This window comes from Bactrocera dorsalis, chromosome 1, assembly GCF_023373825.1.
Source record: "Bactrocera dorsalis isolate Fly_Bdor chromosome 1, ASM2337382v1, whole genome shotgun sequence".
Taxonomy (NCBI): domain Eukaryota; kingdom Metazoa; phylum Arthropoda; class Insecta; order Diptera; family Tephritidae; genus Bactrocera; species Bactrocera dorsalis.
This window is the reverse complement of record NC_064303.1, coordinates 6,060,459-6,074,734: the sequence shown is the minus strand read 5'-3', so window position 1 is coordinate 6,074,734 and position 14,276 is coordinate 6,060,459. Positions and strand designations below refer to the sequence as shown.

Sequence of the window (14,276 nt, the reverse complement as noted above, 5' to 3'; positions counted from 1 at the left end):
TTGGATACATTTCTTGTCAAATAAGTATGGGAAATATTAGAATTAGTATACTCGTTTTGGGCTTGAGGTTTGGGCCTCGAACACATTAACGATACTCAACATAACTGAGTATCGAATAAAAAACACAAATCACCAATAGGCCATATGAATGAAACTAATATAGGACCCTAATGAAACTGTTTAAATCAGGACTACTCAATAGGCATTGGAAACTAGCCTATACAAAACCATTATTTTACCAGTATTGTTCTACAGAGCAGAATGATGGACACGTTTAGAAAAGGACAAAAGCAAACTGCTAATATTTGAAAGAAATAACCTAAGAAAAATCTTTGCTTCTCTTGAGTAATAAAAGATAATGGCGAGTGCCGTATAAGGTGGAACGATGAGCTAGACCAACTCGTAAAACGCGAACATTTTAAAGTTATAAGTACTTTTTATCAACGCTTCGCGACTTAGATGGCCCAGCCATGTAAAGACTATGGACAAGAAGAGAGCGTAGGAAAAATTTTTGAAGACCACAGCATTCAACACTAAAACAAGACGAAGTCCTCGACCAAGATGAACACAATAAAGGCATAAGTTTGGCACACAAAATTGGAACGAAACCGCAAATCAACGAAATGTTGGGCGGTCACATGTGCGGCGTGTCAAAACTCACTACGAGCTATAGCGCCAAAAGGTGATGACGAAACTATTTTTTAATTTTTTTAACACGTTTAAAAAATATGTAGAACAAGCAATTAAATGGAAGATCTCAGTCCTAATACAAAAAGTAAAGATATTCTATTCTGCTATTCAGATGATCTCCCAAATGGTTGACAATCTAGAAAGGAATATTTTCAACTCGTTTTCTTCCATCAGATATTTCAGCTGGTATCGGGTAAGATTCTCAACCTTACAACGTGGACGCTGATAGACCAATCACAAGCTAATGTTAGCACAGCTTCCGTGTTTTTTAGTAAAAGTAGTAGAAATGGATCACCATTTGTCCCATCACAAAGTGACACGATGTCATTGTTAAAGGGGCTAAGTGTTCAACCACCTTTTTATGCATGGTTAGTGAGCTCGAGGATAGTATCTAAGTGAAAGTATCCAGTATCTGAGCGGAAAGTCAATTCTCTCAATGAGGCTGCACTCCGGTACAGTAAATCTACTGCTGGCTTAATGGCAGTAACCCCGGCTTGAAAACGCTACAAAAATCAGGAAGTCTGAAACTGAAGTTGATAATCAGTTCTTAATTATACAACCCCCACCAAGCTTTTACGGAACCGAAAGGAAGCTCAGTGCTCCTCACTTTCAATGACTTCTAACCACACCATACTTCCTGCTGGCAAAGAAAAAGCCCCAGACTTTACTTTGGCGACACCATGGTCCAATTGAACCAGTATAAAGTCAAAGCGTGCGAGATGCACTCCCATAGATAGTAGGGGGTGGAATTTGACCGCGGTATAGTATGGCTGTCATAAGAAGACTAAAATCCAATATGTACTAAGTCTCTTATTTGGCTTGCCTCACAATAGCAGCATAGTCTTGTCAGAAATTGTGTTATAATACTTAACTTGAAATGATATTATAGGCTTTGAATGAGATTCCTTCTAATGCGACAAATCTCGCCTATCAATAATTGAGATGACTGCTCAACTGATAGTAGCAACTGTTACAAGGTCTGACCGGAGACTTAAATCTGGTACCACGGGGAACAGTTAGCCCTTGGAGTTCGCTCCAAACTGCTGTGGTTAGATCTAAGCGCAAGTAGAATTGAAAATTCAGTTCAATGTGAAGTCAGAATGGCAGAGGTCTTAGGTTGGCCTGGTTTGCTATTTTCATGATCTACGTTACACCACCATTTTAACACATTAAGGCTAAAATTCTCCTCCAAAAATTGTACACACTCACTTATTATTTAAGCTGAAGCCTTTACTCAACAACCTTAAGTCCATAGCTAAACAAAAAGTTTAAAGCATTTTCCATAGAAATTACATTATTCCGTCATCAGTGTCTACGACTCTTCTCTTTAATCGCCAACTGCCCACTTGCATTGGCTTAAAGCATTATACACTATATTATATCTATATATATAAGTATATGGTATCAATGTAATGTTTTTCTATTCAAATACACAATCCGCGTATTGCTTATCTCTCAATAAAATGTCGCATTGCTGATTTCGAAAGCGTCTTAAGGAATTAGCAGTGTGAATTACCAGTAATTTGTTACTGCCACCAGAGCTCAGCTATTTACGGAGCAGTGACTTCGGGGGGCACACAAATAAATTGCCGCCTAAAAGCGCCGGCAAACAAGCAATAAAAAGTTCAAAGCGAATTCGCATAACTGTAAACGACAAAGCTGTCACAGCACCTTGCCTCTTATTACAAATTTATTGAGAAATCTCTTAACCCAAATAGGCCTGTAGCAAATTTTAACGCCTTTTTAAGTCATAGCTTAAGGCAGTCGCAGTCCAAAGCAAAATTTATTTATATATTTATGGCTAAAATGTTTTGTCGCTTTAAGGACGTATGGGAAGACTCGCTTTTTATGCGATTTGCTAAGCGTTTTTGCCTTTGAGTGGGCTTTGCATAACAATTAACTGCTTGATAATTCTGTATTAGATATTCCTGGTGTTGTGTGCAAGCCTCAGCATGTGTTTGTGTGTGGCAAAATATATGTCTATAAGTTCTTAGGGTAATTAGCGCAAATTAATGGCAAACAACATTTGTCCAGCATTTTAATCATTCTTACCATACAAAGAAAACTGTGACAGCCGCGCATCCTGGCGCATTCGTTTTATTTATGGCTTTAAGGACATTATTTTATTGCCTTCGAAGTTAAAGTTTGGCGATTAAAATCAGAAAGTTGCTTAAATCAAACGATATTAATTGGGCTCTCAATTTGAGGAAAAATTTGGCTGCTTAATGAGGAATTTCAAATGTTGTAAGTGATTTAATGCATATGCGCTATGCATACTAGGGTGAGACTTAAATTTTTTTATTGAATTTTCGAAAACTTCAGGGTTACAATACTAGTGAACAGTCTTTGTAGGGTAATATGAAGCTTAAACTTTGGTTATTACTAACTAAGGGGAGGAAAATATTTTTAGATGGAATTTTAGGTATCACCCTTATATATATACATGCTCATATGGCATTATTTTTGGAAGCGGTATTTATTATCGGTAGTTATTATTGGTTAACGGTATTTATTTTAGGACTATTTATTTATCATTAGATGGCTATAGAGTTATGTTGAAGTAAAGAATAAGTATGTTAACTTTTTGAAATTATGAAAAATGTATTTCTTGAGCTACTAAAGCGGATTTAAAACAGGTAATAACAAGAAAAAATAGTAACTTTGGCTGCACCAAAGCTGTAATACCCTTCACAAGTTCATTTCTTATGACATAAAAGGTATAAAATGTTGCTTATCTAAATTTTCATCGATCAGTTTGTATGGCAGCTATATGCTATAGTTGTCCGATCTGAACAATTTCTTGGAATATGGTATTGTTTCCTTAAAAAGTATTCCACGTTAAATTTCGTGAAGATAACTATTTAAATGCAAAAGTTTTCCTCACAAGGACTTGATTTTGATCGTCCGGTTTGTATGGCAGCTATATGCTGAAGTGATCCGATTTAAACCATTTCTTAGGAGATTATGTTATTGTCTAAGGAAATTGTCTATGCCAAATGTGAAGACATATCGTCGAATAAAAAAGTTTTCCGTTCAACATCTTTATTCCGATGACTCAGTTTGTATGGCAGCTATATACCAAATCAGTCCGATTTCGACGATTCCGACAAACGAGCAGCTTCTTAAGAAGAAAAGTTGTTATGCCGAATTTCAGATCTATAACTCGAACACTGAGGGACCAGTTCGTGCATATACAGAAGAAATTGGCTACAAACGACTCAACTCGTCACTTTGACAGGAATTTTTAAGACAATTCAAATGTGGAACTGTCATTGTAGAAAAATGTGAGCTCCATTGAGTGGAGTTCTACTTGCAATTAAGCCAATAACCCTTTAAAATTTTTTTTCTTTCGCTTAGAACTATACTCAGCAATTCTCAATCAGTTCATTAGAAAATATTTATACAAAGACCGCTTATAAGTAAACTTTATTGAGGTGTATATATACACTCAACACATTTTTTCTCAAAAATTATACTCGAATTGTATACTCACGTTAGCCAACTGGCACTTACTATACTCACAACCTCTCCTGACACTCCAGACTCTGTCTTTAATAAAAGCAATGACACTGGCATCGTTCGCACTTAATATAATGAGGGAGATGAAAAGGCGATAGCCAAGCACAGTCCACTTCACGTCACATTTCATTAACTTTCCCACAACTCCGCCTCCTTACTGTATGTATGACGTCAACAGTATCGTTCTTATGCAATTTCCTCATTTCCGTTTTTTTGCTGTCTTTTCCGCTCATTTCCGCTAACGTTATGCTAATTAAGTGCTGACGTGGTGAGTGTTAACACTTATTATTGTCAATTTTTGACAGCCAACTGTCAAAAGCCCAAAATTACTTAATTAACGAAAACCAACAACGTGTACAATAACAAAAGCGATTACAACTACTCACTCACTTGCCCAAAAAACAACAAATACTTAATACTACAACACTAAAATGAGGTGTGGGGGTATGGTTGCGAGACACGCTTTGATGATTTGGCTTCCCACTTTGCGCTAAATCGTTGATTGTTCATTTTCTGGCACAAAGTATGCGATAAGTAGCTGAAAATGGAGAGACAAAGGCACAAATACAAAGATAATTAGACACAAAAGCACCAAATCAGCTACTTCGCGGTGAGTTTAAATAACAGTGCTGCTGATTCACAGTGAATACAATCAGCGTGCCATCTCTATGAGGGTATTTGTCACCTAATTAAAATTATGCGGGAATTATTTTAATTAATAAGGAATCAGCAAGTAATAATTATGTAAAGAAGTGACGTAATTACAGGCTTTTCTGATGGTATTATATAAAAAATGTATTCAAAGCTTTGGCGGTTGAACAATTATTTAATTAGGAAAGAAGACGGAGATATGAAAAAATATTCAGAAAATATACAAAAAATAGTGTGAACTGAGTTCTGAATATGTATAAAGACAGATAAAATATGATACGCAAAAATTTAAGGAGCTTTCATTTGTAATCGTCAACGATGAAGCGTAAAAAGCTTTGTGAGCTTAAGCTTTTTATAAAGAAGTATTGAAATTTTAAAGAACATGTTTTCGAAATGACAAGAATTATTCGACAAAAACTCGACTATTTATTTTTTTGTGTGAAAGCTCCAAAGGTTAGCTTGAGAACAAGATATTTATACCTAAAACACAGTACTCTCAGTTATTATCCCTCTCTCTACTGCTCCTATATAGCAAAGACATAAGCCCCCAAGAGCTTTCAACATTAAAATCATAGACAAAAACCTTAAAAAGCTCTCTTTGAGCAAATCAAAGTAAATACCTTAGAACGATTTCTTAAAAACGTAAAATTTTTAAGTATAAGGAGATAGAAGAAAAATACTACCATCTATCACAGACACACACCCTTCAAAGCTTTCATTATCAAAAGTGAATAGACTAACATTAGAAAGATTTTAACATTGCATTTTAATCTCGGAAGTTCTCTTACTAGCTATAAACGTTTTCAGATTTTTATGTTAAAAGCTCTTTTATCAGTTTATCAGTTTCCACTCCTAGCTTAAAAGCGTAGAATTTATGAGTCTAAGAAGGTAATTAGAAGAAACATACTACTATCTATCAGAGACACACACCTTTCAACTTTTATATTATCAATATCGCATGCAATAACCTTAGAAAGCTCTTAATAACGTATTTTACTTTTAAAAGCTCTTTAAGCACTTATTAATATTTTCAGATCTTTGCTTAAATATGTTTAATGTTTACGTTTAACGAGGTAGTTGGAAGAAAAATAATATTATCTATCAAAGATACACACCCTATAAAGCTTTCATTATCAATATCGAGCACATTAATCTTATAACGCTTTCAATATCGCATTTTAATCTTAAAAGCTTTCTAAGCTGGTATAAAGCTTTTAATATAGCGCTTCACCTTTAAAAGCTCTCTAAGCACTTATATACGTTTTCAGATCTTGACTAAGATACGTTCATTGTCTATGTTAAACGAGGTAGTTAAAAAAAAAATATTGTTATATATCTAACATATACACTATAAAGCTTTAATTATCAAAATCAAGTACTCTACCCTTAAGAGGTTTTCAATATCGCATCAAAAGCTCTATAAGCTGGTATAAAGCTTTTAATATACACCCTTTTAAAAGCTCCTTAAGCAGTTATTGTCAGATTTTTGCTTAAATACGTACAATGTGTATGTTTAACGAAGTAGTTAGAAACACATCCCTGAGAGCTTTCATTCTCAAAATCAAATACTCTGACCATAGAAAGCTTTCAATATCGCATTTTAATCACAACATCTCTCTAAGATGGTATAATGCTTTCAGATCTTTGCATAAATGTATTAAATTCTTATGTTTAAAGAGGTAGTCAGAAGAAAGAGAACGTATAAATTCTCAAAAAACTCGGTGGATAATTTATTTAACTTTCTTGTAAATTTCAAGGCAATAATTTACTCAATTAATATTTAAACTCATTTCTCTCAATTTAAATTTCCGAGTTTCACCTCATAGCGCTAACCTCCAGAGCATATCGCTTAAGTCATGCTCGTACAGCCACCACAACCAGCTGCGAAAGGAATGGCGGCAAAAATGTAATGCTGAACACTCCGAACGCTGACACATGAAAACCGCCAACATTTATCTCAATGTTGACTTAATTTGATAAGCGTTGAATAGGTGTCAGCGCTGATTGCGACGCCCTTGCCACATAGAGATTGGCCACCTGCCTACAAGCTCCACTGCCTTTTGAGTGACAACCTACACACAGTGCTGCAAGCCGGCGCGAATGTGGCTGTCAACGTGTGGACGGGGCTTAAACGAAATATGAATTTATGTGCGGTCATATGTTGACAAAGCCAACAACAATTGAGAGAGAAAAAAATTGCAGAAATTTCCTTAACAATGTCACATTAGATATGTTAATGTGTCAGCATTTGTCACTATGCGCGGACTGGCACACGGAAATATGGCAGTGCGATAATGGTAAGGGCGGCAGGGTTGCCTAAGTCAACCACTCATAACACAATTATAAGCGCGGGGTGCCGGGTGCTGTGTAATTTGTTTACCGTGACACATTTCTCCTTGAATTCATTTATTTACGGCGACTTTTCTAGCTTCCGACATAATTTATACCCTTGTTTATTTTTTTGCTTTTGTCTCGCGCGAGAAATAAATAAAAGGTGTCAACACATTCTCAGCAAGCGCACAGCTGGTGTTGGCGCTTTTGGCGCTGCGCCGAAATGATCTATGACTATTCACTTTTAATTTTTAGTACTCATTTAGATTTTAATTTTTCATCGCGGCTTAAATCATTTCACCGTGATTGTAGGCAGTAAAGAGCTAGTTCTTTGTTGCTTTTTTTATAAGAGAACATGAATCTGTTCATAAATGTATAACTACATGTATACTTCTACTTCCAGAGGCAACTCTCGCTCCTTGTGGATGAGTATTTTCTGGGCGCTAACGTCTGGCACAGGTGTGGCTGTGGCTTTGCTGCAAGGCGCCGCGGGACCGCTTATTGGCGTTGCGATTTCGGCGTCATTGCTGCCGCCTATGGTGAATTGCGTAAGTATCGGGGGTGTTGGGGTAGCAATAAATGGGGGATATGATTTATTAATTTTATTTTTTCAATATTGTGAAAAGGGGAGTACCAAAAGATTTATGGGTTGGTAAAATTCAATTTTGAGTGTGACAAAACATTTTTAAACAAAATTGTTAAAAAAAATAATAAAAATATAACAAAAATTAAAAAAATATATTTATTCATAAGCAATTAAGGGAAAATTTTTAAAAAGCAATAATAAAAATTAATTTAAAAAAATATTTAAATTAAATTAAAATTAAAATTAAGCCAAAAAAATTAATCAAAGCCGAGAAAATAAGATCCCAAATATAAAAAACCAATTCAATTTCATAAAAATTTATTACTATTTAATGATTTTCATAATTTGAAGTTTTTATTTTAAATTTTTATGTAATTAAGTATTTTTAAAATTTTCAAAAAAATATTTTTTTATAAAATTTAATAACAAAATTTAAAAAAATTGAAAAAATAACTAAAATTAAATAAAAATTTTGAAAAACAAAATTACTAAAATGAAAAAAAAATAATTTAAATAAAATTTTGCAAAAACCATTAATAACAAAGTAATAAAAAATAAAAAAAAAATAGTTAAAATAAAATTAAAATTTTGAAAAACAAAATTATTAAAATTAAATAAAGTTTAAAATTAAATCTGTCAAAAAATTATATTTATTTTATCATAAACTGTTTAAAAAAGTTTAAAACAAAAACTTTTAACAATTAAAAAAATAATAAAAAATTTATTTAAATTAAATTAAAACTTTGAAAAACAATATTATTAAAATTAATAAAAAAAATTAAAACTAAAAAACATTGCAAAAAATTAAATTTAATTACATTAAAACTAAAAAGAGTAATTAAGAATTAAAAAAATAAATAAAAATAAATAAAAAAATTAAATTATTAAATTAAATTTTTTAAAAATACTTTAATTAAATTTTTGAAACTTTAAAACAAAATTATAAAAAACTATGAAATTAATTTAAAAAAAATGGATTTAAATTAAACTAAAACTTTGAAATACAAAATTATTAAATATTAAAATAATTATAATTTTTTTCTTTTTTAATATATAATTATTTTTTAAATTTAATTAGATTATTTTTAAAAAATTTTATTTAATCCATTTTTGTTTTTGATTTTTTTAAATTAATTAAATTATTATTGTTTTATTTGAAAGTTTTTTTAATTTTTAATAATTTTGTTTTTCTTTAAATATATTTTTTTGGATTTTTATTTATTAAATTAAATTTTTGGAATTTTGATGATTTTTTTTTAATTTTTTATAATTCTTTTCTATTTTTATTTCAAAATAGTTTACGATAAAATAAGTACAACTATTTTCAAATGTTCATAAAACTATTTATGTTTGTAAATATTTAAGATCGAAACCACCGAGCCTACTAATTATAAAATTCTTCAACATATTAAACATTTTATTGCAAAAAAATTTCCAAAAACTAGAAAAAAGTTCTAGTAGTCATCAAAGAAACCCATACTTCTGATTTCGTTTGAACTTTCGGAAAGTATCTAGCTTCACTCAAATAATAAATCAACCAATGTTCTCTCGGAATTAATATTACATTTGTACTTTACCAAAAAAAAATTATAATAACGCTTAGAAATATGTAACAAGCCTCTTTATCTAGTTTTATATGCTTTCCTTCTTCAAATTGCTTACCAACACATACGACTCTCCAAATACCACATGTGAACTAAGACTAAAAAATTACATTTTTTTCTCTGAACCTAAACACCACACATTTTGGTTGAATGCGCCGAAATAATGCGAGAATAATGCGGTAGCGATGAATTATGCCTGGCAACCACTAAAACATAAATTTTCGCGGCCAAATTCATATATTCATGCCACATCACCCACGACAAAGTAGTGAAAGAAAGCGGAAGTGGAACAGTGAAAGGCAGTTGTTCAGCAAAACAGAGCGCAAAAAAAGTATCTTTGGTTATGCTAAAGCAGAGTGGCAATTGCTTTTTTCATATGTGCTTTCTTTTAGCTAGTGTTGAAGGGAGTCATAAAACAGGGTGTTTTAGAGTGAAGAATTGCTTGGTGTGTGTTGGTGAATGCCCAGCAACCAAAAGATAATTTGTTTAATATTGAAAATTTCAAAGTTTAAGTTTGTAGGGAATCAAGATTAAGAAGTGAGTTCAGTTTACTTTATAACTGTACCTTCGACTTTGTTAGATAACTGAGAGTAGCTTTTTTGGAGTAAAATTTTGTATATTTGGTGCTATTTTTTCGACTCAACTGAGAGATTATGTCTTTCAATATCTTAATTGTCATGTAAAGAAGATCTACAGCTAGTTTTTCTGTTAATTCTAAGAGCAGGGAAAGGGTTAGTAGATCAAATCAACATTAGCGCCATCTAGCGACAGCTTTTCTTGTATGCCCATGGCGTTGTTATTATTGTGTTTAACTTAAAGTTTCTTTTATTTTAAGTACACGAGAATTCTTTTCTTTCAGATTTTATAGAAATTATGATTGAAAATTCTATTTTTTTTTTAATTTAGAAGCTGAAAAATTTAAGTTTTTAAAATAGACTGGAAAAAAGTAAGGTTAGATCCCTTACTTCCTTACTTGTTCAGACTGCAGTATTCAATATTATATTAATCAAAGTTTTCCAATACGTTAATGAGACATTTTGTTTCTAATACTACTGGAAAATTGGGTTTTCTGAAGCAAAACTGGAAAAAGTAAGTTTAGGTCTCTAGTTTGGAAACACTACGGCGACAAGAACACTTTTGAAACTTAGTTCAAATGAAATAAAAAAGGTTATTCGACATTTTCTGGATATAACCGGTAAGCCCAAGGTCCCAAAAAAAAGTATTCTAAGACTTAAAGTTTTGAAATAAAAAATTCAAAATATTAATCAATAAAAATCCAGTTATTTTTCAAAAATTTTCTAAAATCGCCTCATGCATTGGGTTATGCCGAGAGCATATGTAGCGCGTGCATATGCGCACACATACACATTTGGCCGCGTGAATGCCTGCGCTTTAGTTGGCAACCACCGTTTTTCGCATTGCCAACTATATGCCCATTATGCTGCTTGCGGTATGCGGTATGGCGATGGTCGCCTTTATTGTTTTAAGCATATGAAAGGCAAACAAGAAAAAAATTGTTTTAACAAGCCACAAAATGAGGTGACGAAAGAGAGCAAAATCGGCAAATAGAGAGGCACATGTCGTTCTACAAAGTAAATAAAATAAAGAAAAAACTACGAAAGCAGAACACAAGTGAAATGGCAAGCAAATGAACAAAAGCATATTGTCTCTTTGGCTGCGAAGTGTGTAGATAAATAGCACGCAGACAGACACACACTAGTATGAACGCTAGTTAAAGAAACTATATTAAACAAGTGTGCTTGTGCGGCTTTACAAATATTTATGCGACACGAGCCGGTATTTGTATCACTGGCACACGGGCCAGTTGACTGAGAGAGCTTCTGAGGGGTAGTTGGTGTGGCGGGCAGCCACGATTTCGCAATTTATTACACCAAATATGTGCCGAGCAGCGGCCGAGGAGACAGCGCAATTGTGGCGGCATACAATTTGAGGACAATGACTGCCTATTCAAAGCCACAGAAAGCAAAGATAAACAACAAGAAAAAAATCACAAAAATAAATGGACCAGCGCAACACAACATACTCACACATATAAATAAATAAATAGTGAAAATGAAATTTATGCCATAACATGGCTTTAGTAGCAATGCTGTGTGGCAACATTACATACGCAACAGCGGAACCACAAATGTCCACGCGACGCACGATTAATTGTCGCACCGCATGTTGTTGGGCTTAGAGCAGTGAATACGCACAAGTGGCTTGGCGCTGGTGCTTGCTCGTGTGTATGAGTGTATGTGTTTAATGCAAATACTTGCGAACATGAGTGTAAATATTCCTATACATATATACTCATACATATGTGTGTTGATTAGGGTGTACTTTACTTCCCTTGCTGATTTTTTTTTGCAGACGTCTAATGAAGGTTGAAAAATAGGTATAAAGTAGGCAAGCTCTTCATTTCGCCCTGGAAGGTATATATTAAGTTTGTCGAGATCTCTTTAACACCCAACATGAATCTTCACAGACCCTATAAAGTCTATTTATATATATGGTAAGTGATCAGCGTCTCATGCTGAGTCGGTTAAGCCATTTCCATATGCATGTCCTTTTGTCTATTTATATTGTATATGAACTAGTCCCTCAGTTATTGAGATATCGATCCGAAATTTTGCACACACTCTTTTCTTCTTAAGGAGCTACTTATTTGCTGGAATCGTTGATATCAAGCAACTAGAGCATATAGCTGCCATACAAGTTGAAGGATTGGAAAAAAGTTCTTGTATGGCAAACTTTTTCATTTGACGAGATATCTTGACGCAATTTGGCATGAATTATTACTTGAGATAGTCATGCAATCTGTGAAGAAATTATTCTGAACGGATCACTATAATGTACAGCTGCCATACAAACTGAACGATCAGAACCAAGTTCTTGTATGGCAAACTTTTTCATTTGACGAGATATCTTGACGCAATTTGGCATGAATTATTACTTGAGATAGTCATGCAATCTGTGAAGAAATTATTCTAATGAGACTACTGTAACATATAGCTGTCATACAAACTGGACGTTCCAACTAAAGACCTTATTTGAAATATTTTTTTATTTGTAGGGGTATCTTCACGAAATTTGGAACAGATTGTTAGACAAAGCATCTTTACAATATCCCAACAAATTATAAAGATCGGATCACTATACCATATAGCTGTCATATAAACTTAGTGATAAAAATCAAGATAGAGATCTTTTTATAATAGTTTGTACTATAAAAAATACACCGGTGAAGGGTACTATAGCTTCGGTGCAACCATGGCTAATATTTTTGTGTTTGTTTTCTAAATAAACCATGCCGTAATCAATTTGTTTTTTTCCATATAATTTATATGAGATTTTTTTATCCTTTGCAATATTTTTTTTTTATCTCCAAGGCAAATAAAGTTATAACCTCGAAAATGTGATTTTCTTTCTGCACAACAACAAAGTCCTTTTTAATTTTTTCCTAAAAATAGTCCATTAAGAGTTATATGAAGTTTAACTTATACCTCAAATGACAAGTGATTCATGCACCTTATGTTACTCATACGGCATGGTGTACTATAAGAATGCAGAATATTTAACATCGTAAAACTGGATAGGTTCAATGAAAGAAATATTTTTGTAAACAATTTTGTATTAGAATATCGGTTTTTCAAGATTGCAGAACTTTTTGCTTTAGAGATCATCAAAAAATCTCATAAAAATTATATGCCAAAATGAGGATAATTTATTATTTATATTGAAAATAGAGAACTTGTTTACGTTGTATTGTTGGTTTTAAGGCAAAAATTTAAACTTTAAAAGGCGAAAAAGCACTTGTTAAAAAGTGGACACCCTCATATACAATATACTATATATAATATACACACATACATATCTGCCTCTCCGCTTATGTAAGCGCGCACAAAAGCTCGTGAGCTCGTGTCGCCTTGATTTATTTAAGTCATATCCTTAAGCTCGCGCATGGAAACATATTTTCACACACAAACACACACGGCTATATTTACATTGTTATATACATATTTAGTTAAATTTATTCATCTGTCTTTGTGTGCGTGCATTAACGCTTACAACATGTGCCCATTTGCACCGCACAATTCCACCGCATATTCACTCATGATTAAGTGATTTTAGCGCCGATGTTAAGCTGCGCAACAAACACACATACACTTCATAAATTTACACGCTCACACGTGCTGCCCCTTTGCATATGCTTCTCAAATGTATGCATAAGCTTTTGATCGCTTGCACCGCCGGTTTGCATGCAGTCACTCCTGAGGTCATTAAATTCGTATTACAACAACACAAATGCACTCTATAATTATATAAGTGAGGTGTGTGATTATGTGCGTGTGCGTGTGTGTGTGTGTGTGTGTGTGTGCGTTGCATATGTAGGGCAAGCGAAATTCCCTTTCTACGCTAGCGTAGATTTATTGGAAGCACTCGCATTCTCAGCACCATGAATTATTGGCTTGCGGCCGGGGAATACGCTGGCATTTAACAAGTTCTCATGAGCTTGTAAATCATTGCAACTCTGGGGACATATTGGAAGGAAACGCAAATGCAAATAATTTGATATAAATTTTGGACTTGTGAGTTCACTTAGAAGCGCATAATTTGGGGGCAGGGTTGTTTTATTTTTTTAAATAATTAGAAATTTCTGCTTATTAAAAAAATTAAGAAAAATTAAATAAAAAATATTTTTCATAAACTATTAATTTTTCCTGAATTTCAAAAAAAATAAAAAAAAAATTTATTTTAAAATTTTAATTTAAAAAAAATTAATTTTTTTTTGAAATTTATGAAAAAAGAAATAATTAATTACTAACCACTCTGGACGGATAATGAGCTTGAAGAACCCAGCTCCCGTATACAAATATTTTTCTGATTAAAAA

General features: G+C 33.0%; 2 protein-coding genes across 4 annotated transcripts in view; one reads left to right on the top strand and one right to left on the bottom strand.

Moving 5' to 3' along the window:
* Positions 1–14,276, bottom strand: part of LOC109579481 (uncharacterized) — a 319,803-nt gene that overhangs the window by 232,445 nt on the left and 73,082 nt on the right. The window lies entirely within an intron of this gene.
* LOC105225307 (uncharacterized) overlaps positions 1–14,276 on the top strand; it is a 105,189-nt gene that overhangs the window by 58,534 nt on the left and 32,379 nt on the right. For all 3 annotated transcript variants that reach the window (XM_049446673.1, XM_049446674.1, XM_049446672.1), the window contains one exon: positions 7,595–7,739. In XM_049446673.1, coding sequence (XP_049302630.1) covers positions 7,595–7,739 — 145 coding nt within the window. The remainder of the gene's footprint in view (positions 1–7,594; positions 7,740–14,276) is intronic.